Source organism: Danio rerio, chromosome 23 (assembly GCF_052040795.2).
Source record: "Danio rerio strain M-AB ecotype USA chromosome 23, GRCz13ab, whole genome shotgun sequence".
Lineage (NCBI taxonomy): Eukaryota > Metazoa > Chordata > Actinopteri > Cypriniformes > Danionidae > Danio > Danio rerio.
In genome coordinates, this window is record NC_141043.1 from 31,410,611 (window position 1) to 31,436,547 (window position 25,937).

General features: G+C 35.4%; 2 protein-coding genes across 15 annotated transcripts in view; one reads left to right on the plus strand and one right to left on the minus strand.

Moving 5' to 3' along the window:
* On the minus strand, positions 1–25,129 carry c1ql4a (complement C1q like 4a). 2 transcript variants are annotated; one of them, XM_087307302.1, is made up of 3 exons: positions 24,773–25,129; positions 22,894–23,558; positions 1–1,522 (listed from the first exon to the last, which is right to left on the minus strand). In XM_087307302.1, exons 2-3 carry the CDS (start codon positions 23,425–23,427, stop codon positions 1,343–1,345), a joined length of 714 nt encoding a protein of 237 aa, XP_087163428.1. In that variant the 5' UTR covers positions 23,428–23,558; positions 24,773–25,129; the 3' UTR covers positions 1–1,342. The 2 variants fall into 2 exon arrangements, with proteins under 2 accessions (XP_087163428.1, XP_087163427.1); XM_087307301.1 differs by having other exon boundaries at positions 22,894–24,376.
* Positions 1–25,937, plus strand: part of LOC147831317 (uncharacterized) — a 76,652-nt gene that overhangs the window by 6,574 nt on the left and 44,141 nt on the right. For 4 of the 13 annotated variants that reach the window (XR_015523690.1, XM_087307303.1, XM_087307304.1 and 1 more), the window contains exons 2-3: positions 1,328–1,609; positions 17,208–17,402. Coding sequence is in view for 3 of the 13 variants with exons in the window: in XM_087307303.1 (XP_087163429.1) it covers positions 17,221–17,402 (182 nt within the window). In the remaining 10 variants the exon portion in view is untranslated. Of the gene's footprint in view, positions 1–1,157; positions 1,249–1,327; positions 1,610–17,207; positions 17,403–21,247; positions 22,505–22,911; positions 24,250–24,314; positions 24,574–25,937 lie in introns of those variants that run through there. The other 9 variants (XR_015523691.1, XR_015523693.1, XR_015523696.1 and 6 more) reach the window with 6 other exon arrangements.

Consider the following 25,937-nt stretch of genomic DNA (forward strand, 5'->3'; position numbering starts at 1 on the left):
CACAATGTAATGGATTTAATCTGAAATCAAGAGCCTTATCAATGTAAACCAATACATTAGCATTCTGCTCCACTTCAGATTCTTTCGAGTGATTGGAAATCCATCTGATTGGAAAGTCATTGTGTGTGTTTTCACATACTCCGACTATATTTCCAATCCCACACAGACAACCAAAACAGTCACTTGAAGTTAAATGAATTGAACAAGAGGACCTGGATTAATCACTAGCCGTGTGCGTGCGCATATATACGTGCCTATATTGCACCACGACTGCATCTAATGAGTGCTGATTTTGCATCAAGTCCAGCCATGTGTAAATGCAGCTCAGTTCACCATAAAGCATGTTGACTACAGAGAGCGACTGGATTTGACCGACACACAAAATGGAGACAAATACACTAACAAGTACACACATGAAAAAATGAGCGCGTCGCTGTTCAGGATAAATATAGACATATTTATATGCTTTTTAAGGCAAGAGACTGCAGGAAAAAACACTATAGGCACCTTTCAATATTGAGATTTTGGGCTTTTGGGCTTTTCGTTGTCAAATGAGAAATAAAACACTTCTAAAGTCTGTGTGAAATCAAAATTTACAATGTTTACTTTGATAGCGCACATTGTTATTATTTAGGTAAACAATTATTCAATGCAAGATGATCTGCTGAATTTGTTTTGGTAATCTTCAATCAAAGTCTGACCATTTGCTTCTGTGTGGACGGCTTCAGCTACTATATTCCTAACCACGCCCCTTTTACCACTAGTTTGTTATAAGGGAAGCACAAAAAGAAAGCACCGCCCCCTACTCAATATTCAGTTTCAGTTGGAAGTACTTTCCTCTGTAGATTTCAGTTACAATATATATTTTTAAAGCTCATATTTTTTAGACATCTTCTTTTAAATACAAAAATGTTTGCTGTGATCTGTCAAAAAAAAAAAAGAACTGCAAATTTTAAACCTGATTTTGACCAATGTTCAGATTTTTTTTTTTTTGCTAGAAATGTATCCAAATGAACACAGATATTTGCATTTTTATTTACATATTTAAACGAGCTTAATTCAGAAAACTACGTAATGCAATTTCTTATGCAATCAGTCAATTTGGAAAGTACTGTATGATGATAACTGTTCATTTTCCTACTCTATTCAACCTGCAGTGTCTTGCCTCAATTTATATCTGGGAGTAACAGCATGTCGGAAATCCAAAAGGAATTGGTTGCCATCGTGTCTGTAAAGCCCTTCTGCTCGGTATAAACCATGTCCGCTTCCTTCAAGCCTGTTGGGTGTGTGTGTAACTGTATGAACGTGTGTGTTTGTTCGTTCACAGTTCATCAGAGCAGCATCAGTCGGCGTAGATGAGGAAGCCGGAGAACGTGCTGTACTTGTTGGTGTTTCCTCCGTGGACTTTGCCTCCGTCCAGCTGCACACAGACCTCGTCTCCCACGTCTAAATGCAGGATCACACTGTTGGAGGCGTAGTCGTAATTCTGGTCAGCGTCCTGGGCGATAGCGCTGGCCCTCACCTGTCACACACACACACAGGACAAATGAAGACACGGTAAGAGGAAGGACAAACAGAAGATTGCCACCATATTCCAGTAATCTAAAATGTAGGTAAAGAACTAAAACTATTGCTTATAATGCAGTGATAATCATTTGACCCAAGAGGAAAGTGTGATATACTTTGAATTTTTGATAGCATTTAGAGTGGGATTATGAAACAATGCAGGTTGTTATTAAAATTGTTCAGTGTATCATTGCAACTATAACTTTATCTATATATAACTCATTCTCTAGTTCAGAAAGCAGAAAGAAAGAAGAAATGCCCGCATGTGTTTAGCATTTTTCTTTATCGTAAACAACAGTAAATAGGTAGTGATTGTGCTGCTTTGGCTTTTTCAGGGTTAATTATTATGATCTTCCGATTGCAACCGAGAAATACTGGGAAATCTCTGTAGACTGATGGCATTTCATGCCGTTCAGCCTTAAAATCTGAGAATTTGAGCAAAATCAACTGTTTTGTCATTACCTTAAACATTACGCTAGAGAATCATTCAAATACTGGCTCTAAAGTGACGTTGGTGAATTAGCAACGGTTTCTGCTGTTTTGACGTCAGCTACAGATGTAAAGGCATGAGGGAAGAGCAAAGCTCCTCATACAAAAGGATTTGGAGACTACGTGTTTGATTTTATGTTTTATACACAGGAGTATGCAGTCAAACTGTTGTAAAAACATGATATCACACTTGTAGCAGTGTGATGTGGCTGTATATCGGCACTGGTGGGACACTAAGGCACGCCTTCCACCAGTACCGAAATACAGCCTCATCGCACTGCATGGAAGAATAAAATAGTTTGGAAAAATCTTAAAAACAATTAACAAACAATAAATTATTTAATAAAATATAGATTCATAAAATCTCCAAAAATGTGTTTCATGACCTTTAAAGCTCAGATTGCATTCAGCAGTATTTATTATTATCATGAAAGATGAAATTGATGAGTAATTGATTTATTATGAAATTATTAAATGTAAAAAAAAAAATGAACAGTTCCGGATTTAGATTTATTAATAACTCAATAGCATAAATGTTAAAATACTTATAATACAAATATGGTGAATAAATAAATTATTGTTGAACCACTTTTATTAAAAGATATCCAAAAAAAAAAGATAGTAATACTTAATATAGTAACAGATAAAAAAATTATATTATTCCTTAATTCATTTTCTTATTATAATTTCTTATTTATATATATATATATATATATAAAAATAAATATTTCAGTGTTAAATATATATTAACAGATAAAGATTTATATTATTATAAATAATAATTATAAATCACTTTAACGTTTTATAAACTGACAAAACATTATAAATTGTCATTTATTTAACAATTTTCCTGTTAACAGAAATAAATATTATCCATAACATTATCCAAACTAATCCATTTTAATCATATTACTAAATGAAAAACTAGAAGACATTAAAGGTTGCGTAAGACTAAAAACATGCTCAACATGCTCTCTTGACATAAAAGGCCTTGTTTTGTTTCTGTCTGAAAACGGAATCAAGTCATTTTTAAATGCTACTTCTTGTTTGACAAGAGGGACTGGTGGGGTTAAAAAGATGAAGCTCTAGATAACCTGCTGACCTCCACCTCCATGGGAAAACAATCGTACCCTCTTGTATTTATCCAGGACAGTCTATACACCTATATGGATAATGCTAAAGTTGTACCAGGTATCCCTTCTTCATATTGACCTGTTGCATTTGATCGCAAATGCACGTATCATGCAATGCGCGACGAGACTGTTTACTGGAGACTCACACTCATTTAAATTCAGCTTGAGAGATCAGCCGTATTGACTCTCAGCAGTGGATCTCAAACTTGTTTGTTAACATTTTAAATTGAGATTAGTCATGTGGTCAGACTGACAACATTCCTGCATAGATATGCAATTAAGGAGCAGGTGAAAAACAAATACTGTATTTAGTTACATATATCTATATTAGTGCGATGCGGTGGCGCAGTGGGTAGTGCTGTCGTTTCACAGCAAGAAGGTCACTGGTTCGTGCCTCGACTGGGTCAGTTGGTATTTCTGTGTGGAGTTTGAATGTTCTCCCTGTGTTTGTGTGGGTTTCCTCTGGGTGCTCCGGTTTCCTCTACAAGTCCAAAGACATGCGCTATAGGTGAATTGGGCATGCTAAAATTGACCATAGTGTATGTGTGTGAATTAGTGTGTATGGATGTTTCCCAGTGATGAGTTGCAGCTGGAAGGGCATCCGCTGCATAAAACATATGCTGGATCAGTTGGTGGTTCATTCCACTCTGGCGACCCCAGAATAATAAAGGGACTAAGCTGAAAATGAATGAATGAATGAATCTATATTAATTTTAATTATAATATATCTACAGTTGAAGTCAGAATTATTAGACCCCCTGAATTATTAGCCTAATTTCTGATTAACTGAGAGAAGATTTTTTCAACACATTTCTAAACACAATAGTTTTAATAACTAATTTTTTATAACTGATTTATTTTACCATGATGACAGTAAATAATATTTGTTTAGATATTTTTAAGACACTTCCGTACAGATTAAAGTGACATTTAAAGGCTTGACTAGGTGAATTAGGTTAACTAGGCAGGTAAGGGTAATTACAATATCACAGAGGACAACAATATCAGTCAAAACAGAGAATCTTATTTTTGTTTTATTATTATTTTGCTGACATAAATTTCTCACAATGAGATTCTTATCTACGGATACTAGCGGAAGTACAAAATAGTAACAATTATTAATTTTATTTAAACATTTTAAATGTCTTTTTTTATTTGTTGTTTTTAGGGGGGGGGGGGGGGGTTAATTAAATGAATTTATTTTCCACAAACTAAAAATTAAACATGATTTTTTTTTATTACTACAGTCTTTGATCAATGGGTTATTGAGTTAATCCCCATGAATATACCCTAACCCGGGGTGATGCGGGGGCGCAGTGGATAGCTGGTCCGAGCCTCGGCTGGGTGAATTGGCGTTTCTGTGTGGAGTTTGCATGTTCTCCCCATGTTGACGTGGGTTTGCTCCGGTTTCTCCCACAAGTCCAAAGATATGCGCTATTGGTGAATTGGGTAAGCTAAATTGTCCGTAGTGTGTAAATGTTTCCCTGTGATGGGTTGCAGCTGAAAGGGTATCTGCTGTGTAAAACATGTACTGAATAAGTTGTTGGTCATTCTGCTGTGGCGACCCCAGATTAATAAAGGGACTAAGAATGAATGAAAAAATAACCTTAAGACATTATTATCATCACACAAATACATTGAAAAAAACATAAATATCCATTAAGGATTAATAAATAAATGATTATTAAAATAAAACAATCAATATCTAGAAGCAAGATCCTGCCTTAACGAGCAATCAATTGAATCATTCGTTCAAATTAATTGTTCAGGACAGCTGATTAATTTAGAACCATGTAAACAGCGATTTTTGATTAATTTAATCAGATTAAGGTCATAGTCGAACTAAACAGAAATCGTATTAAGACATGTGGAGTATGCCGATATCAGTCATATTATTAAAGTGCAGTACAGACATTTAAACACCACAATCAAACTATTACCGTCATGTAGGATTTTCACCGTATTTTGTGACAGAATATTTCATACACACAAGGCTGTTTGACACTATTCTCTGCACCTACCGAGTCAGTAAAGGACCACAGACACCTGCTTCACGAAATACAGACTTTTTTTTTTTTTACTATACGGCATGCGGTATCAAATTCCATCAAAACAACACTCTTCCAGCAGTTCATACTCTCATCAAATATCTCGTCGGACATCCATGAAATGTTCCTGAATGAAAGTGAAAGCGCAGAACAAATGAAACACCCGAAATTACATAAAACTCTGGAGGAAATGTGGATAGCATGGTCATACTAACACACTGTTTTGACAACACACAAACATGCTATAAAAGGTATATTTTCCATGTTAAAATGAATTTTTGACACATGCTCAGGGTCCGTATGCAATATCTTATAATATAGCAGACAATATACATCACACACCCCAAGCATCTGACATTTTTTACCATCCTAATTTCCAGAGCATCTTGAATAAAATACTGCAACAAATATACTTTTCAGAATAACAATTTATTTATTATAACTTTAGACTATACAGTGCATCCGGAAAGTATTCATAGCGCTTCACCTTTTCTAAAACTTTTTATGTTACAGCCTTATTCCATAACTTATTAAATTCTTTAATTTCCTCAAAATTCTACACACAATACCCTATAATGACAATTAAAGAAAGTGGAAAAAAATATTTTTATATATTTTTTATGTTGCAAATTCATTAAAAATTAAAAACCTGAAAAATCACATGTACATAAGTATTCACACCCTTTGCCGTGAAGCTCTAAATTAAGCTCAGGTACATTTTGTTTCCACTGATCATTCTTGAGATGTTTCTGCAGCTTAAGTGGAGTTCAATTGTGGTAAATTCAGTTGAATGGACATGATTTAAAAAGGCATACACCTGTCTATATAAGGTCCCAGGGTTGACAGTGCATGTCAAAGCACAAACCAAGCTGGGCAAAGTTACAGAAAAATGTCTGCTGCTCTGAAAGTTCCAATGAGCACAGTGGCCTCCATCATCCGTAAGTGTTTAGAACCACCAGGACTCTTCCTATAGCTGGCCGGGCATCTGTGAATGATCAGGGGAGAAGGGCCTTGGTCTGGGAGGTGATCAATAACTCGATGGTTACTTTGTCTGAGCTCCAGCGTTCTTCTGTGGAGACAGGAGAACCGTACAGAAGGACAACCATCTGTGCAGCAATCCACCAATCAGGCCTGTATGGTAGAGTGGCCAGATGGAAGCCACTCCCCACCTGGAATTTGCCAAAAGGCATCTGAAGGACTCTCAGACCATAATAAACTAAATTATCTGGTCTGATGAGACTAAAATTGAACTCTTTGGAGTCAATGGCAGGCGTTACATTTGGACAAAACCAGGCACTGCTCATCACCAGGCTAATACCATCCCTACAATGAAGCACGGGGGTGGCAGCATCATGCTCTGGAGATATTTTTTAGCAGCAGGAACTGGAAGACTAGTCAGGATAGAGGGAAAGATGATTGCAGCAATGTACAGAGACATCCTGAATGAAAATCTGCTCAAGAGTGCTCTTGATCTCAGACTGGGGCTACGGTTCATCTTCCAGCAGGGCATTGACCCAAAGCACACCAAAATATTGATGGAGTGGCTTTACAACATCTCGGTGAATGTCCTTGAGTGGCCCAGCCACAGACCTAAATCCTATTGAACTTCTCTGGAGAGATCTAAAAAAGGCTGTACACCGTTGCTTTCTATCCAACCTGATAGAGCTTGAGAGGTACTGCTAAGAGGAATAGGCAAACATTTCCAAAGTCAGGTGTGCCAAGCTTGTAGCATCATATTCAAAAAGACTTGAGGCTGTAATTGCTGCTAAAGGTGCATCAACAATGTACTGAGCAAAAGCTGTCAATACTGATGTATATGTGATTTTGCAGGTTTTTTATTTTTAATAAATTTGCAACAATTGAAAAAAAAATCTTTTTTCACATTGTCATTATGCGGTATCATGTGTAGAATTTTGAGTTTTGGATTTAGAATTTAATCCATTTTGCAATAAGGCTGTAACATAAAAAATGTGAAAAAAGTGAAACTTTTTTTTTGTAGTCTGTTGGGGGAATGATAAAACCAATAAACTCTAATAGAATTTGTCCTGAACATACTAAAAACATTAAAGTGCACTGGTTTTTATGGTTAAAATGTAATGGTTTTAACAGTATTTGTAGTGCAAGCAATAGACTGCCTGTGATGGTTCATTGTTTTTCTGCAGGCTTTATATTACTGTTCGAATCATCCATCAGACCACATTGCGCACCTCCGTGGATCGTTTGTTTGACAGTCCTGATTTAGACATTATCCATGTGATATTCCGTCGTCATTTTTAGTATATTCTCCATTATTATAAATGCAAAATGCAGGCGCTCGTAGCAGACAGATGTCAGGTAACAGACAGTGATTGTCAGGCGTTTTGCTCGGCCGTGTTATAGCCACTCAATCTCTGTCAGGTTTCCTAAACATACGGACCGAGTCTGTCCAACAAAAAAAAAAAAACAACTAAGATATGCATAGTGTCAGTAAACATCCTCATACAACATGCCATCACTCACTCAAATGCCTCTTGTTTTATTAGGCATGTTATCCCCTTGAGAATCACCCACAACCACAGCCCGCATAAAACACAGACTGACCCCAGACAAAGATAAACTCCCTACCATATCCATAATCTAATAACCCCACTCCATTACCATCACGATACTGTCAACATCCGCATCACGTCCTGACCGGAGACTGCAGCCATTTAGATGCGTTATTGAATAACAATCTGTATAATGATGTTAGGGAGGTTTACGACACAGTGCTGCAGGACAAATATATCAGCTTTAAATTGATTTTAGATAGCAGTGATAGATATTTGTCATTTGTAATTTGAGAAATATTCCTGTACATCGTCCAGAATTTAAATAGAGGCATGCATGGCTGTGATTTGCAACTAATAAATATGAATTTAACTAGTGATCAACTAGTGATTAACTAGTGAACATACTGGAACAAAATAGCATTTAATCTAAAATCTATTTTTTATTTTATTTTATTAACAATAAAAAAATAATATTCACAACATTTACCATTTAAAATAATAGTAGTAAAATATTTATTAGGGAGTTTCTGTCTTAAAGACAACTGCAATAATAGTAATTATTCTTTGTTACAGTAAACTATAATAAATATTTATCGCCAAGTCCAATACGTCATGACATTATACACTGCAAAAAATGCTAGTTTCCACACAATCACTTTATCTTGTCTCAACACAGATTGATTTAGTTAACTTAATGTTTTTTTAAGTTGTAGGTTGATTGAACATAAAACAATTAAGTTGTCCATGAAAAACTCCTAATTTAACCTAATTTTAATTTAACCTAAAATTGTTTGAACAAGCAGCAAAAATATTTTTTGAGTGTATGTTTTAATGTAAATTATATCTTATTTAATCAAATGAATCATGTTCCCCTAATTTTTTTTAAGTAATACGAGTTGTTTTAAGTTAATTAAATGTAATTAAGGTTACAATGACTCTTGAACTTAAAAATGTAGGGCAACCAGTAATGTTTATTCAGAATATTATATAACTGAGGACTATAAGTATAAACTACAGTACTATAAAGTACTATAGTAGCTACAGAACCTATAGAATATTTAATGCTTTTAGTTATTATGCAAACTACATTGGTTTTATTATAATTTAACTATGATATAATTTATTAATGTATAATGAGTCTTATACCTTGTAGTTTATTGGGGGTGTGATGAAAGGCTAATGATATTTGTCCCAAAACTCACTAGAAACCATTAAAATGCACTGGTTTTAATGGTTAAAATGTGATGGTTTATAATGGTTTTAAATGGTATTTGTAGTATAAGCTATTGGAACTTCTGTGATGGTTCATTGTTTTTTTGCAGACTTTATATTACTGTTCGAATCATCCATCAGGCCACATTGTACACCTCTGTGGAGCATTTGTCAGCATTTGACTGCCCTGATTTAGACATTAGCCATGTGATATTAATACATTTTTTAAGTTACACAAGTTGTTTAAAGTCAATTTATTGTAATTTAGATTACAATGAAGGTTAATTGAACTCAACCTATAAATGTAAGGCAGCCAGTAATGTTTATTTAGTATAGTAGTACTAGTATTTATTAGTAGTTTAATTACAATAAATTTAACATGAATATGAATATAAAATTGAACTAGTATACTGATAAAATAGTAATAGTCATTATGATGATGATGATAATAATAATAATAATAATAATAATAATAATAATAATAATAATGGTTATGATTGTAGTGATAAAAAGCAATAAATAGATTATGGTATATCAAGATGTTGGTCTGGGAAATAAGTTATTTTTAGTATTATAATTATATTTAAAGATGACAATGATAAATTTTATTAAAAAGATAAATAAAGCTGAAACTTTAGTTTTAAGAAACTGAATAAATGTTGCCATTTACACTGTAAAAATGCTTAGGTCCACACAAATCATTCATGTTGCCCCAACACTATTTAAGTTAACATAATTAACTTTATAAATTTAAGTGGATTGAACATACAACAATTAAGTTGCCCCCCCAAAAAAGCTTATTTTAAATAAGTAGTTTAAACAAGCAGCAAAAAATCATTTTTGCCGTGTAGTACATATTAGAGATCTGCAGTTATATTTCTAAATGTGTAAATGTCTTTTATTTCACCTAAAGATATTTGTTTAGTTTGGATGTGTTTGCCTCAGATAGTTGTGTTGGGTTACCAGTGCCTCGAGAAACCTTTTTTTCATCTATAACTCACACACACACACACACACACACACACACACGCGCGCGCGCGCGCACACACACACAAGAAAAAAAACGGAGACAACTACATAATCTTTCACATCCAGATCTAGCGGCCTCACAATTCTACAGCCATCCACACAGTAATCTATACTGTAAGTAAGCATAAACCATCAGCAGTACATGTTACTGAACGGACATCAGTGCAACAATTATGTTTTCCTCACAGAGATATGTTACTGCAGTTTCAATGAAAAATGTAAATATGTGAGGTGATCGATACGACACGCGCTTCATTTCACATCTGACAGTGACGGCCTGGCCTCTTCTTCTTATCGACACCAAGCGTATGTCATTCTCCTCATTATTTTGGCTAACTGGGCGAAGGGGCAAATTCTCCCTCCAGCAGACCCCAATGTTCAATACGACAACGCGAGCGGTCACTTTAATTAGCAGACATCCGGCGAAGACCGTTTAAGACCTTTCTACACTCCCATTGATTCTCGTCTTGTATTTTTTAGGGTCGGTTTCACTGCATCGGAACACCCGGGGTTTAGACGTCTCCCGCAAAGTCTGCTTGTTAGATGCTTCCCGGCATTTATCAAATATAAGTGATATGAAAGCTTGTCTTGGAGGCAGAGGAAAAGAGGCATTTTAGGATTACCGCTGACTGCACTGGAGATGGATATTGACATGAGAGCCGACTACTTGTGAAACGCCACGCTGACTTGATCTCAACGCCGGCAGCGAGCAGGGACCATCAGGCCTGTTGGGGGCTTGTTCTGCCAGGCCTTTTCATTACAGGGAGGGGAAGGATAAAGCGGGGGGCATTTTGTACATAAGCAGAAGCGAGCGCTGGGAGACAGTCAAGGGCTGAAGGAGAAAATCGGAGGGGGAGGTTAGGATAACAGACTGATCAAGCAAGGCTATTTTGTGAGAGCAGCGAGATGCAAGGGTATATGAAGTCTTGTTTTTATCAGTGGTGCTGTGCTCCGGTGGTAATAAAACTGACAGGATTCATTCTCGGTGATATACAGACCTCTTAGAGCGGAGACAATGGAAAACTAGCTCTTAAACTTACCTAAGGGACCGAGCACAAGGGAGGGGAGAGAAAAGACTAAAAAATGGAACGTTTATTGAATAGCGCCATTTTTCCTCAAAGGGAAAATAAAATTTGTTTAGCTCCTTTTGAGAGTTGTGCTTAATTGGCATACTGTATGAGAGTGGCGTTGCATACTAATGGACCAAGGATACACTTGATACAAGCTCAGTGACCATACTGTAGCTATCCTCACTGTACGAATACAGGCAGTTGGGGTTTAATGGTTAAAAAATGACAGTAGAGCGGAGGAACGGATTGTGTGTATTTAAAAAAAAAAAGTCTGTTATTGACTGCAACTGAAAACTTGGGCAGCTCATAGGTTCCCTATTCCCTACCCTATTAGACAATGACTTTGCAGGCACCATTTGCACAAGAAGGAACCTCATGGTGTACTGATTTTGGAGTTCTGAAGCAGCATAATATTTGAATAATTTAAAACAAAATAATAAATAGATGATTGCTAAAATTTACATTTCTTAATAAATTGCATCACAAGTTAATGAAAAATCACACATTTACTAACAAACTGGACTATTATTGCGGGAAATGAGGGTAGTTCACACATGTGTAGTTTTATGAACAATTTTGAGAGGATCATGTGCTATTACTGACCATGGGTGGTCTCGCATTATCAATCACTAACCAACCAATCAGACGCATTCAAATGCCTATAAATAGTCCGCCTTCATTATCTTTGTCATCCTTATTCGACAAAACCCCCCTTTCGTCCTGACTCCTTCCACTCCTTCTTAAATCCAATAGCAGGAGAGTTCTTGAGACCTATACCTGGGCTCAGACTAGGGGTAGCATGCTAAATACACTTTTACTTATTCAAGCATTAGCTAAGTGTGAACTCGTGAAAGAGAAGTTCTGCACATGCAAAACAACAACGTGTTCATTCAACTTCTCTGCGTACCAAACCAAGAGACCGGTGCAAAACTTGCTCATGTACCATTCACTCCCAATATTCACTCATAACTTATCAAACAAGTATAAAACTAATATTTCGATGACAGCTGGGGTTCAATACAACACTGGATCTCATTGATTATCGCATGCCCACACATTTTTAAATGTATATGTATATCTTAGGCCTGGTTTGTAATTACATACGAGTGATCATTGTCACGAGTGAACTCTTGGAAGGTTTTATTAAACATTTTATTGTCGTTTATGTGAAAAAACATACAGTGCCCTATCATCCACCAGGCGCAAGACATGTTTGTTGGCGCGTTGCTATTGTGAGGAACTGGAACTTTTTTTCTTTTGCTGGAAATTAGAACTGAATTTAGAAATAGTTTTGAAACAAATCTTCGCTATTAACAAACAACATTAAATATATAGGCTGATTAATGTCTTCAGTGGAGTGCGTACAACACCCTTTCCTTAGCCACAAAAGAGAGAAAGAGAAGAGCAAGTAAAGAGACCGATTAGAGGAGTCTCGTTTCTTATCCCTGGGCTGCAGATGGTCTCTTTAACTCTTTTCTCGCTAGTGAATCGTTCAGTTTTTCTACTTACAAAGTCCGCCATGTAAATAGCAAATGCACCATGGCACGATCCAACTGTCACTTAAAGAGAATGGAAGATGAGACTCTGATTGGTTTGTTTTCAAAACACACCCATAACTCATTGAGAGAATAAGCACAACCTGTTAGACCATGGGCCGCAGTGCAAACCATATTTTTCCTTCTTTAAAATAGCAAAAGTGGGTTTAGAGACACCCTTAATGCTTTTGCACCATGCACTTTAGACTTTGTGCCTAGACCATTAAAATAAAGCCCAAAGGCTTGCATCCAAACAGACACAGAAGGCCATATGGATCAAATATATTTAAGCAAAGCAAAAACAAGAGAATTTGTGACCACAAAAGGCGAGAAAGCTCTATTTTTCTTCATCCAAGATGCAAATCTGCCTATTATAATTAAACCCATCAGCAAATCTTTGTTAGTGTTCATGACAGATTTCAGAATTCCTTTTTCATTAGCTCTTCACGACATCTTTTGATATTCTTCACAAAATATACATTATAAAAGCCATTTTATTTATTTTATATATCTTTAGGTTCAGATTGAAAAATAACAGGGTGAACTATAGCAATCAGGCCCAAATGTATCAACTAATAAGTATCAATTAATACATTTATTAGGAGAATCAAACTACTAGGGTGAACACACCATAAATGATTTATCGATTATGTTGGGAATCGTCTCCTTTAAGCTACTGACCGCAGATAAGTTTTAATGAGTATGTAATATATGCATTCCACTTTCCAATTTTTTTTAATCAGATAATAATATCTCCCATAAAACTATTTGCTAATTACAGGCCGTGCTGCAATTGAAGATTACTACAATTAGAGACTTCCAAAGACACTCATTATATTTCTGCCGGACTATGTACATGTCACTGCACCGAGAGACATTTATTAGAGCAGGTACTGGTCATTAACAGACAGGCGATGGCATTTTTAACACTAGCGTGTGAAAGAGCTCGACCTTTTGGAGGTCTATTAAAAGAGCATGTGACAGGTGAAAAAGGGGGAAAAAAAGAAATGGTGGAACGATTAAGCAACAGAGAGGACGGACTGTACATTAGTCTGCTTTGAACAGCTTCAGACTAAGATTTTGGGATCTGATGGGCCATAAATTTAAAGATTCACAGCACAAGGCGCATTAATGATGAGGAAGAAGACATGGAGCTTCTAAATCACAGATGATGTATGACCTTGGTGTCATATTTTAACTTGCATTAGCAAGGCAAACAACTCATTATTCAACAAGCACAATAAAAACGCCAGCAATAGCACTAGCAGCATCATATTCTTTTAACAAATCTCTTCGTAGGTTTATAGACCTACATGCAGTGATTCCATCAGACAGCAGAAGTTATCTGACTTATACAGCATAATAATTAGAAGTTATTATTAAATGATGTGCAATTTTTGACCCTGACGACTCTGAGCTTTTCTTTCTTTTTTTTGTTCTTTTTTTTTTTGAGGGTGGGATTTGACAAGTAAAAATCTCCTCTATGAAATGCCTTCAGTTGTAGCAGGTGCTGTGATATAGTGGCTAAATGCACTGATGAAATTTCTGCCTGAATCTGATTCACTGGGCAATATACCAAATTAATTACAAGAAAAATGAAGATGGCCTCATTAAATATTGAAGAGGGCACAGTTATGATCACACCACTAATCTTTTCCATCTGTTTCTGAACAAATGAATTATTACTGCATTCCTCAAAACTCCATCTAGGTTTACTGTAATATATTGGTATCACACAAAAGAGTGTGAATATAGGGTTTAAATTCAAATAAACAAAAATGTACTAATCCTACATTAAAAGGCAGATTTAAATGCAGGTCTAAATGTTTTTTTTTTCCCCGATTTCTGTTTAACGGAGAAAAGTTTTTTTTCAACACATTTTCTATACATAATAGTTTTAATAACTCATTTCTAATAACTGATTTATTTGATCTTTGGCATGATAACAGTAAATTATATTTCAAGACACTTCTATACAGCATAAAGTGACATTTAAAGGCTTAACTAGGTTAATTAGGTTAACTAGGCAGGTTAGGGTAATTAGGCAAGTTATTGTATAACGATGGTTTGTTCTGTAGACTATCAAAAATGTATAGCTTAAAGGGACTAACACCTTAAAATAGTTCTTAAAATTAAAAACTGCTTTTATTCTAGCTGAAAAAAAGACTTTCTCCAGAAGAAAAAAATATTATCAGACATACTATGAAAATTTACTTGCTCTGTTAAACACCATTTGGGAAATATTTAAAAAAGAAAAGAAAATTCAAAAGGGGCTAATAAATCTGACTTCAACTGTATGTAATTAAAACAAATATTAATGTTTTGATGTAAAATAGAATGTTGTAACTATTTTAATGTCCATTAAAATGTCAATTTCAAATTACAGACACATTTAAATAGGTTTATGTGTGTAAATGTAAATAAATAAATAGATAGATTGCTGTTAGTTTCACTATATATTTACTGGATTTAATAAATGTGGGAGAGTAAAATATATATTTTTTTATTATTCTATACATTTCTAATAACATTTATTCCAAAATTCCAATGTTTGTATATTTGCTTTTTTGCAGGAAAAAAATTTTAGTCCAAATATAAAAAGTTACAAATGATTGCGAACCCCAAATATTCATTCCCAACATTATCTAAAGTTAAAACCTTGGTCCTTTATTTAGTCTAAAAATACTTATTTTGTTTTAAATTAAATATGAAATATAATCAGTAGCTAGAGTAAAAGAATATAAAAAAAAATGTTTTTTTTCAAATGCATAACTATAAATAAAGATTATTCAAGCGGTTACATTTTGTTTCCATAACTATTAGGGCTGCATAATATATCGATCTGCAATGTTGAGTTGGGATTGTACAGTTTAGGATTATATATTATTATATTGAAAATTTGGAATTATATAGCCACAGTTCAAAATGCATGACATTTGTGGAGTTACTGTAGAGTTTAACCTAATTGGAGTAAAAGTGTATCATTTGTACATGTTTTTAAGCGCTAAGAGCATTCAGACATAACATTTAATAGAAAAGAATTTTATTGAACTGTTTAAACCAGTGTTTCTCAACTGGTGGGTCGTGACCCAAAAGTGGGTCACGGGAACATTTTCAGTGGGTCGCGGAGTGTGTGGTCAAAAAAAACAACAAAAGTTACATTTTTACTTATTTTGCTTATTCCGGATTTTTATTTTGAAATGCGTGCTCGACAACCCTACCGTTTGAAATGTGAAACTTCTTTTAATTATAGCAACAAATATGTTGAAGCGCAAGTACGACCCCGAATATGTAAAGTATGGATACATATATTGACGACAAAAAAAGACTTAAAGTCTCAGTGTCATATGTAGTGATGTGCTCTCATAAGAGAGCATGAAACCTTCTAAATTAAAACGATACTTAGAAACCAGAAAACATGTTTATTAACAGTTTATTAATTACAGTATTTGTTGTTCTTACTTTATGATATTTCTATAATTTGATACATTTTGTTAAATGACAGCAATAAAATTGTGTTTATTTGTAAGTCTTGGGGAATTTCTTATGATTTATCTGTCACTACTTGTTTATGTTAACAAATAAATACAAATTAAGTATAATTCCTAAAATTGTATTATAGTTCCTAAAATTTTGGGTCACGGCTTGATGACCATGTAAAAATGTATGTCCCATGGCCAAACCAGTTGAGAACCAATGGTTTAAACAGTAAAGTCTTTGCAGTGCTATTTTAAGTTTTACTTTTTTTTCAATTTCTGTACCTGAATATGCTTTGACTCTACCCTGAAGACCATAAAACACTGTTTATTTTACTCTTTACAAATATTTACATTAGGGCTGTAATAACAATATGTTATTTCAGTATCAATACTGCAATTTGATCATTCGCAATAGTCATATCGCAGAATTTCCAATGTTGAGTTTGTATTATAATTTATCATTTGCATGTGTTTTTGATGCCTGGTATTGTATAATGACCTTGAAAGCATTCAGGCATAAGAAATTGTACCATTTGTGACTTTAACAATGATTAACTTTATTGAACTATTTTTATCTTTATCTGTACTTGAATCTTGTTAGACTTGGAAAATGATAAAGCACTTTATTTCAATTGTATCTTTTTCTTGATTGCATTTATAGATTGTTTTGCATAAAAAATATTTACAACACATGCAAATACAGAAATGCACTGCAAATAGCACAGACCAGTGAAAATGCATCAAAATATTTATAGATTTTTAAAATGTCATAATGTTAGATTTTTTCAATATCTTGCAGCCCTAATTTACATATTACATTTCATGCATGATTTGTTTCCCTACAAAATCCTGCCAATCGATTGAAAATTAATTCATTGTTTACAAATAGGGCTACTTAATTTAGGTGAAATTGTGCTTATATCGCAATATATATCACAGAAATACTAAATATCGGATGTCTGATTTTTTTATATTATGCAACCCTAATAGCTATATATAAAATGACTTCTAAAAACTTCCAAAATCTTACAGTAATTGAAAAGTAATCCCTATACAGAATACTAAAATGTATAGTTCTAGGTCTTGCTGACTTGACTCCATCATTTCTGTTTCAGACATAACCAACGGATGCAAACTAACAGAGCATTCGACAGTGACAATCCCACCACACTCCTGGGACACTTTAGCCTCATATGTCTGAGGTCCGACAACAAGCCGACCATCACAACTTTACCAGCCGCTACCAAGAGACCAGCTTTCACTAGCTGTCAAAAGCAGCACGCAGACAATGATCAGCCAGATGGTCACAGGTACGACAACATGCAAGCCACACTCTAGAGGATACCGCAGACTTTTTTTCCCTCTTAATTAGCACCCTAACATTCACAGAGAGTCATAATCAGCAAACAAATGCCAATGTCAGCATCTAGTGTTTTTAACGCAAAGACGGCTTGTTAACCCGTCAATCCATGACACTTTGGCGCTTCTCCATCTGTCTTTCGCTCTGTATTCATTTTTGGGTCCATGTGTACAAACCTCCCAAAAGTCTCGTCTCTCTGCCCACTGTCTGCAGCTTTCTATTAAGTCATCTGTCTTCCTTTCCTCCCCTGATCTTTCTGTCAAGCATCCTGGGCGATTCTGCCAGACTCTTAACTGTCATGGCTGCCCTTGCGTCCTTCTCTCAGTTTGTCTCACAATTCACTTGTGCACTTGAGCTTGTGGGACGCCCACTGGGGTGCCATATTGAACATGGCCTCCAGAATGAAGATACAAGATGACGGTGTCAAGACTTATTTTCAAGATGGCGGATTAAAGCTGAGATATATTTTGCTTGCTCTTGTCATCTATCTGAGGGTGTTCACACATGTAGGATGGTTCTTTTAGTACAAACTGAAGGTGAAAGTTAATGAAGTTGAACTATTTTTTAGTATTCACTCAGCAGCAAGTCACACTTTCTGTAACGTCTGAAACAATGCTGTTTGCTAGGCTAAACACTGAATGTTTGTGTGTACATTGTGTGATGGCATTTTATCACTTGAGAACATAACAGCATCAGAAATTCCTCTGCAGTAAGAACGCAACAGCCACAGGATGTTAACATGACATCAATTTGGCGTTGTATCTCACTTCATGGGACGTTGCATTTTGTTTGGAAATGAAATGAACGAGTTGACGTCAGGCTGATGTCAATGTCCAACGTCGGACAGATGTTGCATTTTGGTTGCTTTCTAACACAACTTAGAAACAACAAAATATCAACATCTACTGATGTCACAGCTTGATGTTGCGTGGACGTTACCACTATGACGTCTATCAGATGTTGGGTTTTGGTTGCCAAACCCGATGAGTAAATGTCAGTATTTGACGTAAATATGATGCTGGTTTAAGATGTTGGCTCAACGTTGGAGTTTGGTCACTTTCTAACACAACCTAAAATCAACAAAATATTAACATCATTTCACGTCATTATTGGATGTCAACATAACATTGTCCTTAAACGCTGGCGACCTAAATCTAACCTAATATTAACGTCTTGTGAAGTTGTGTGTCTGCTGGGAAGAAATATGCTTCAGACATCTGCATTGAGTTGCAATGGGGATTTCCATACACTCTTAAAAGATTCTGGCAAATTGGTTAAAATATGAACCAAAGAAAGTGATGGGTTAATATTAAAAAATCTGCTTGGTTTTGACTACACTCTAAAATATTTTTAAATTCTCTAAATCTCTTATCTCTTAAATATCATAACTAAAATCAAAACGTATAAAATCAAATGTGGACTAACTAGAGTTGGGTGCATTTTTTAGATAAGTATCAGCTGTTTAATTTGTTCATATCTGACTCAGCATTGGATTAAAACAACTCAGCATTTTTTAGAAAAAGGTTCAAATGGCAACTTGCTCCAGAGTTTGTTTTAATCAAACTAAACATGTCAAGTGTGAATGCACCCCTAAGCACTATGGACTTTTAGGAATCAATTCCCTTAAAACCCTTTAATTAAATAAAGTTTAATAAAACCAGTAAGACATTTTCAAATTTTATTTAGGGTCATCATTTAAAATGTAATCATTTAGGATGGGTTATATTTTAACATTAAAAACATTCTGATCTGACACACACACATACACATAGACACACATGCCAAAGGTGGAAAAACACAAATTAATAAAAATAAATGATTAAAGGAAAATGTTCATTCCCATGATTCACAAAATCTTAAAATTATGCTACTAAACAAAATGCCGTTAAATTTAAAAAATAAAATGAAAACAAGTTTTTTGCTCAAATCTATTCACAAAAAAACAATAAACAAAGAGTAGTGTATGTTATTCAAAATATGTATACATATTAAAACTTAAAGTATACAGAAACTACACTAAAAAAGTTAGTTTAAAACTTAAAATTTCGAGTTCACTGAACCTATGTCGAGTGAAGTGAAGTAATTGGGTTGAAAGTTAAGTCGACTCAAAAAAGTCCCGAAGTTTGTTGGCTTTTTATTTTTAAAGTTGAGTCAACAGTTGATGTGGTATGTCAGACCATTGAACACTGAAGATGTTGAAGATTTTTTTAATATTTAAAATATATAGTTGCAATCAGAAATATTAAACCGCCTAAATCAGGGGTGTCCACACTCTGAAGAGTTTAGCTCCAACCCTAATCAAACACACCTGAACCAGCTAATCAAGCTCTTACTAGATATACTGGAAACTTCCGGGCAGGTGTGTTGAACCAAGTTGGAGCTAAACTCAGCGGGACATCCCTGCCTCCACCCCCCCCCCCCCCCTGTTTATTTTTTTCACAATTTTTGTTTAACGGAGAGAAGATTTTTTCAACACAATTCTAAACACAATAGTTTTAACAACTCATTTCTAATAACTGATTTATTTTATCTTTGCCATGATGACAGTAAATAATATTTGACTAGATATTTTTCAGGACACTTCTATACAGCTTAAAGTGATATTTAAAGGCTTAACTAGGTTAATTAGGTTAACTAGGCAGGTTAGGGTAATTAGGCAAGTTATTGTATAACGATGGTTTGTTCTGTAGACTATCGAAAAAAATTGCTTAAAGGGGTTAATAATTTTGACCTTAAAATGGCTTTTGAAAAATTAAATGCTGCTTTAATTATATCCAAAACAAAACAAATAAGTCTTTCTCCAGAAGAAAAAATATTATCAGACATACTGTGAAAATTTCCTTGTTCTGTTAAACATCATTTGGGGAATATAAAAAAAAAGAAATATATAGAGAAATCTGTTATTAATAATTTGTCACCTTAGGATTAATTAATATTTTCTATAAGAAGCTTAACAATATTATATTTATGCATATACATTAGTTTAGTCAGTACCGAAGCCAAATCTGGAGCTAATCTAACAAAACAACTTACAATAATTGTTCACAAAAATGTATATGTTAGGGAAAATATTTAATAAAAAAAATTAAAAATAGCAAAAATCAAGAGAAACAAACATATACAATTTTGTTGAAATGTTTTTGCAATACTTTGCATGAATTTAATTGTATTATCTTTCCATTTCTAAAGATGATCTGTAACTAAAATATTATTTTAATAAATATATCTGTTTAATAAATCTGTTTTGTTCAAATGCACATTTATAAATTACCCATATTCACTGAGAAAGGGATACAAATGTTCATTTTTTAAATGGGGTGTACTCATTTATGCTGAACGCTTTATATTTAAGTCTTAAAACCTACACCCAGTCATAAATAAAATTGCACAATGTTCATTCTTCACTCCAAAGCCTTTGGGAAACTGCCCTATAATATTCAATAGGCTTGGCTGTTTGAACATCATTTTGTCAGCATTCAAAAATAACCTTTTACAAATTAACATAAACCTCCTAATCCCAACGGACCATTGTCTGCTTTCAGATGACACTTCTGAGAGTTCCAGTCTCTTAACATCTGTCAAAAAATCTAGCATCCTTTTCACTTTTCCATGCTCTGTACTTTCTATTAGGCTGCAAAATCTTCATCCTATGAGCTCTTAAAATCTTATAGGCAATTGAGACTTGCTTTGCAAATGGACTGTTGACTGTGCACTCGGGGAAGTATCAAACAATTCCATCTGCAGTTTATTTGGAGTAGTGAGCATTAACCTGCACACTTCTCCATTACATTTCAGACCCTACAGAAGAGTGAAGCAGGGCCACCTGATGTGTTCGAAATGGACGTAATTGAGTGGACCGAAAAGATAATTAATGAGCAATCAACGGACATGCAATAGAAGGGGGGACACGTACAGCATGCAGGGGATTCAATCTAAGAGTTATGAATGATTTAGCAGAGGAAGCAGACTTGCATGACAATACAGATCTGTACAGGTCAGACCAATTTAATCTACTATCGCTCTAATCACATTTACAGGTGGTCTACTGTATTAAAGCAGAGTTTTTTAACAGAATAACGATAGGCTTTCATTGCACAGTCAGATACAAATAAATATTTTATGGTGTGCTTGGGTGAAACTGTTTGTAAAAAAAAAGAAAAATACGATTTCCCCGTCAAATAAAAAGGTGCAAGAGTGCGTCTTTATCCACAAAGGTCATGCAGTCACTTAAAACCACTACAGAAAAGTCCTTTTTTCCTGCTCATTTCCAGCATTCAGAATTTAATTCACATCAAGAGAATGAATGACTGAGCATGGAAGCTGTCATATTTTTTGTGCATTCATTATTTATCTGATGTACAAACTGGCACAAGACCACACCGTGGCAGCATGACTGCTGAGTCGTGTGACACATTTTAGGTGATGAGTGAGATGTAAATGTGCTGTTTGTTTCAGTTATTAAATTGTCAAAACATATGGAGAGAATTTGGACACACAGATATTGATGTCGCCATTTCTAATCCACCGTGCAAAATAACTCCAATTTGTCCAATTCGAATTGATGTTATTTAGTATGTTGGTATTCAGTTGTATGATTTAAAAGTACAAAGCTTTTAATACAAGTATTCTGACTCATGTAGATGAATCCCAATGGGGTGAAGACAAACTAGTTTGAGAAAGTACTTAATTTAACTGCACACATAATTTCCAAATGAATGGGACAAAATGTAGTTAAAGGGGCAATTCAACCAAAAAATGTATTCTGTTATCATTTACTTTTATGTTTTTTACCTGTGTGTAACAGAAATTTGGGAAATTATATCAGGTTTTTGGATTTACAGGGAAAAAAAATCTTGTGGAAGAAAGTCGTACATGTTTGGAATTTCATGAAGGTGATTAAATGCCTACAACTATTTTTTTTTTTTTTACTTTGGGCAATTGAGTCGAATATTTCAACTTTTAAAATCCGTGAAAATTTTCCACAAAAGGTTTGTTATTGAGAAAAAAAGTGTTCTTTAGACACAAATAAAAATGTATTTTTCGAACCTAAAATCTTTTTTCTTTGGCTTCACTTTGAAAAACCCTTTTTTGGACTTTTTTTAAGAGTGTGAACAGAAAACCCCACTCAATGTTTGGACTGCACAACACCCCTTACGGTAAAACACATTTTATTGGAGTGCCCTCCTTTTCATGATTCCAGAAGGCTTTTTTTAATGACATGAGCTCTCTTAAGAACATTTTTAACAGGAAGAATTTTAGAATTGTTATCATGTATTAACACTAAAAATCTTATTTAATTTATGTATTTATTTGTTTGTTGTTTTTAATTGTATATTTATTTTGCAAATATTCTTGCCATGAAAGTAGCCTTGGTTGCTGACATGACATTAAATAAAAAATGCATTACATTAAGAGCGTAAACAATGATAAATGATTCTTACCTGTCCGTTCTTCTTGAGGTCTGCCCACATACTGGTCCCATCTCCTCCTCTCATCAGGACATGATATGTGAAGAAGTAGATACCAGGTAGAGGGCATGTGAATTTTCCAGTGCTTGGCTCATAGTAGTTGCCCACATTGGTCACCACATCATCAAACTTGAGCACATCAGTGCCTTCATGTTGCTTGCGCAGCCCTGCGTAAAAGGCAATTTTAGGACTGTAGAAGGACGGCACGTAACCGCCAGGCCCAGGACCTGGGGGTCCTTGTGGACCTGGCTTCCCAGGCTCTCCTGGTGGTCCTTGTGGACCAGGTGGACCAGGAGGTCCCCGATACCCAGATTTCCCTCTCCGGTTTGGAAAATCAGGAGGTGCAGGTGAAACAGCGGTTAGCTCCTGGCCCTGAGATGTTGTGTAGGGGTCACAAACCATCCGACAACTTCCTAGCATTTCATAATGGCTTCCAGAGGTGCCGGCTCCTCCTCCTTTTGTGCTGTGGACCAGTAAAGGGATGGTGACCAGGAGGATCAGAACCATGGCCACACCCACACCCGCTCCTATGACACGCTTGCGACGGCTGAGCCGAGAGGCAGCAAGCGTTAGAAAGTCCTCCTCTCCTTTGGGTGGAATGGTGCCCGCCAGTGTGAACAGAGTTTGAGAAAAACTCGCTAAAGTGTGAAAGCAAATATGTGTTTGGGTACAAAAGAACAGACACACCAGAGATATCTACAGAGGAATGAGGCCAGTGGGGGGAAGGATACGAGATGAATTTATGGATGAGACAAGGAAACCAAGAAGAACGTGGAGCATACAGAAAGGAGAGGGTGCAATGGGACCTGTGGTTAGGACAGAGTGAAGAGCGAAAAGAAGTTCAACAAGAATGAAAAGGAACAATGGCGGCTGCGGTGGAAAGGTGTGGCACAGGAAAGAATAAAAAATGATAACAGGAACACAAGGTGGTTCTTGGCCACCTTTAAAATTTGGACACTTGGAACACAATGCAACACAGATTGTTTAAAGTGTTGTCATTTCTTGGCTAATAACAGTACTGATCTTCTGATGCGTTTTCTTGTTGTTAAACATTAGATCTATCATGAATTCTCCAATACACAGAAGATGCGTTGAGTTTCTGTTTTGCACAAATGACAACCCGTTTTTGTTTTTTTCTACTTCAAGTTTTCATCCACAAAACATGTGCAATTGAACAACTCAACCAGTTCATAACGGTCTAAATGTAAACAGAAATGTATGCTGCTAAACAAAATTCGGTGTCCAGCTAAACAACGGACAGATGTGTCAAAACAAATTGATGCACTCAAATGCTCCTTTCACAAATAAATTTGTCCAACACTTTGCACTAAAACCTGATGAACTACAATGTATTGATTCTTTGGATTATTATTATTATTTATTTATTTATTTAGGGACATATGGAAGTGCCCTGTAGATGCTCTGATGGGACTGGGGAAATTCCACAGAAACAGAACTGGAAGAGGAAAAACATGAAAAGACAATAAGGGAAATTTTATGTCAGGTCCACATTACAACTATATTTGTCACAAGCACGTTGCAACTGTGTGTATCTTATTTTCTAAAGTTATATCTGAAATTTCAACAAAATGAAAGTCTGCATTGTTTATTGCAATAACCAAGGCAAAGTGCATTTAAAACAGTAATTTTTATTTTCTGTTAGAATGACCCCTAAATGCCAGTTGCTATTAACTGTTTTGTTTTTTATTTTGAACAACATAAATATGCACATAAAAACACACACGCCGTAAATGTAACTCATACAAATAATGAATAAAACAATATTTCAGTTATTCTACAGTTATTTGTAAATAGTTCAATATTTGTGAAAGTACACTAAAGAGACACTTACCCTCACTTCAATGTCAATGAAGATATTTACGATAAAAAAAATCGTACTGTGTTGTCGGTCCTTACATTTGCTGAGTTCCGGAGCAAATTAGCGGTGAATGAGGAACATATGCATCTTCAGCAGACGAAGACTCCAATATTTATTCCAACACAATGTCGTTTTTTAGAAGCTCTAACCAGACAAATTAGGTAACGTTAAGTTAACTTAAGTAAGTTGCAATCTCTTCTGACCTTTATTCCAAAGGACTTGACTGAACGCGTGAAGTAAACTTCCGCTTTTATCGTTCGTTTTGTCGAGAGAAATAATGATACAGCAACAGCGCTGGACTTCTGACTCCGACACCTGTGAGATTTTCACACACACACACTCACACTGTCCCCCTCATTCCTCCATCCGGTCGACTCCTCCCTCCCTCCCTCCATCCCATCTCATCTCGTCTCATCCGCGCTCCTCTCACTGGCTGTGCTGCCTACCTAGACCACGCTATAGACTGAGCTTTGAGACGCAGCCGCTGTTTTCTCCTTTCTTAATCATCATTTAATGAGGGAAAGTGGTGTAAATGTTAATCGTTTATCATGTCAGCAGCCCAAGTGAAATAATGCTTATAAAATAAGCAATTTTATTTACACACACACACACAATTATTGTGGACAGCACAGAAAAATGACTCAGTAAAGCATCTCTATCTGTTTGGGTTAAAGGATGGAGCAGTGTGACTTTTCGAGGCCATTGTGTGTGTGTCTCAGTTTCTCTCGCTTTCAGAGCTCATTAGTGAAGGACACTGAGACCATTGTGCTCTCCCTCGCTCTCTTTCTCTATTTCTATCTTTATTCCTATCTATCTATCTATCTATCTATCTATCTATCTATCTATCTATCTATCTATCTATCTATCTATCTATCTATCTATCTATCTATCTATCTATCTATCATCTACCTGTCTGTCTGCCTGTCTATCCATCTATCTCTTCAACTATCTATCCATCCATCCATCCATCCATCCATCCATCCATATACCTATCTGTATATCTGACTGTTTGTCTATCTATCTATCTATCTATCTATCTATCTATCTATCTATCTATCTATCTATCTATCTATCTATCAGTCTATCTGTCTGTCTGTCTGTCCGTCCGTCCGGGTGTCCGTCCGTCCGCCCGCCCGCC

What these genes read in the sequence shown, in the direction of transcription:
- c1ql4a (XM_087307302.1), bottom strand. Translation starts at nt 23,427, where the DNA reads ATGGTTCTGATCCTCCTGGTCACCATCCCTTTACTGGTCCACAGCACA. An exon ending in ACCTCAAGAAGAACGGACAG is followed by an intron (nt 1,523 to 22,893) that starts GTAAGAATCATT and finishes TGTGTGTGACAG; the next exon opens with GTGAGGGCCAGCGCTATCGC.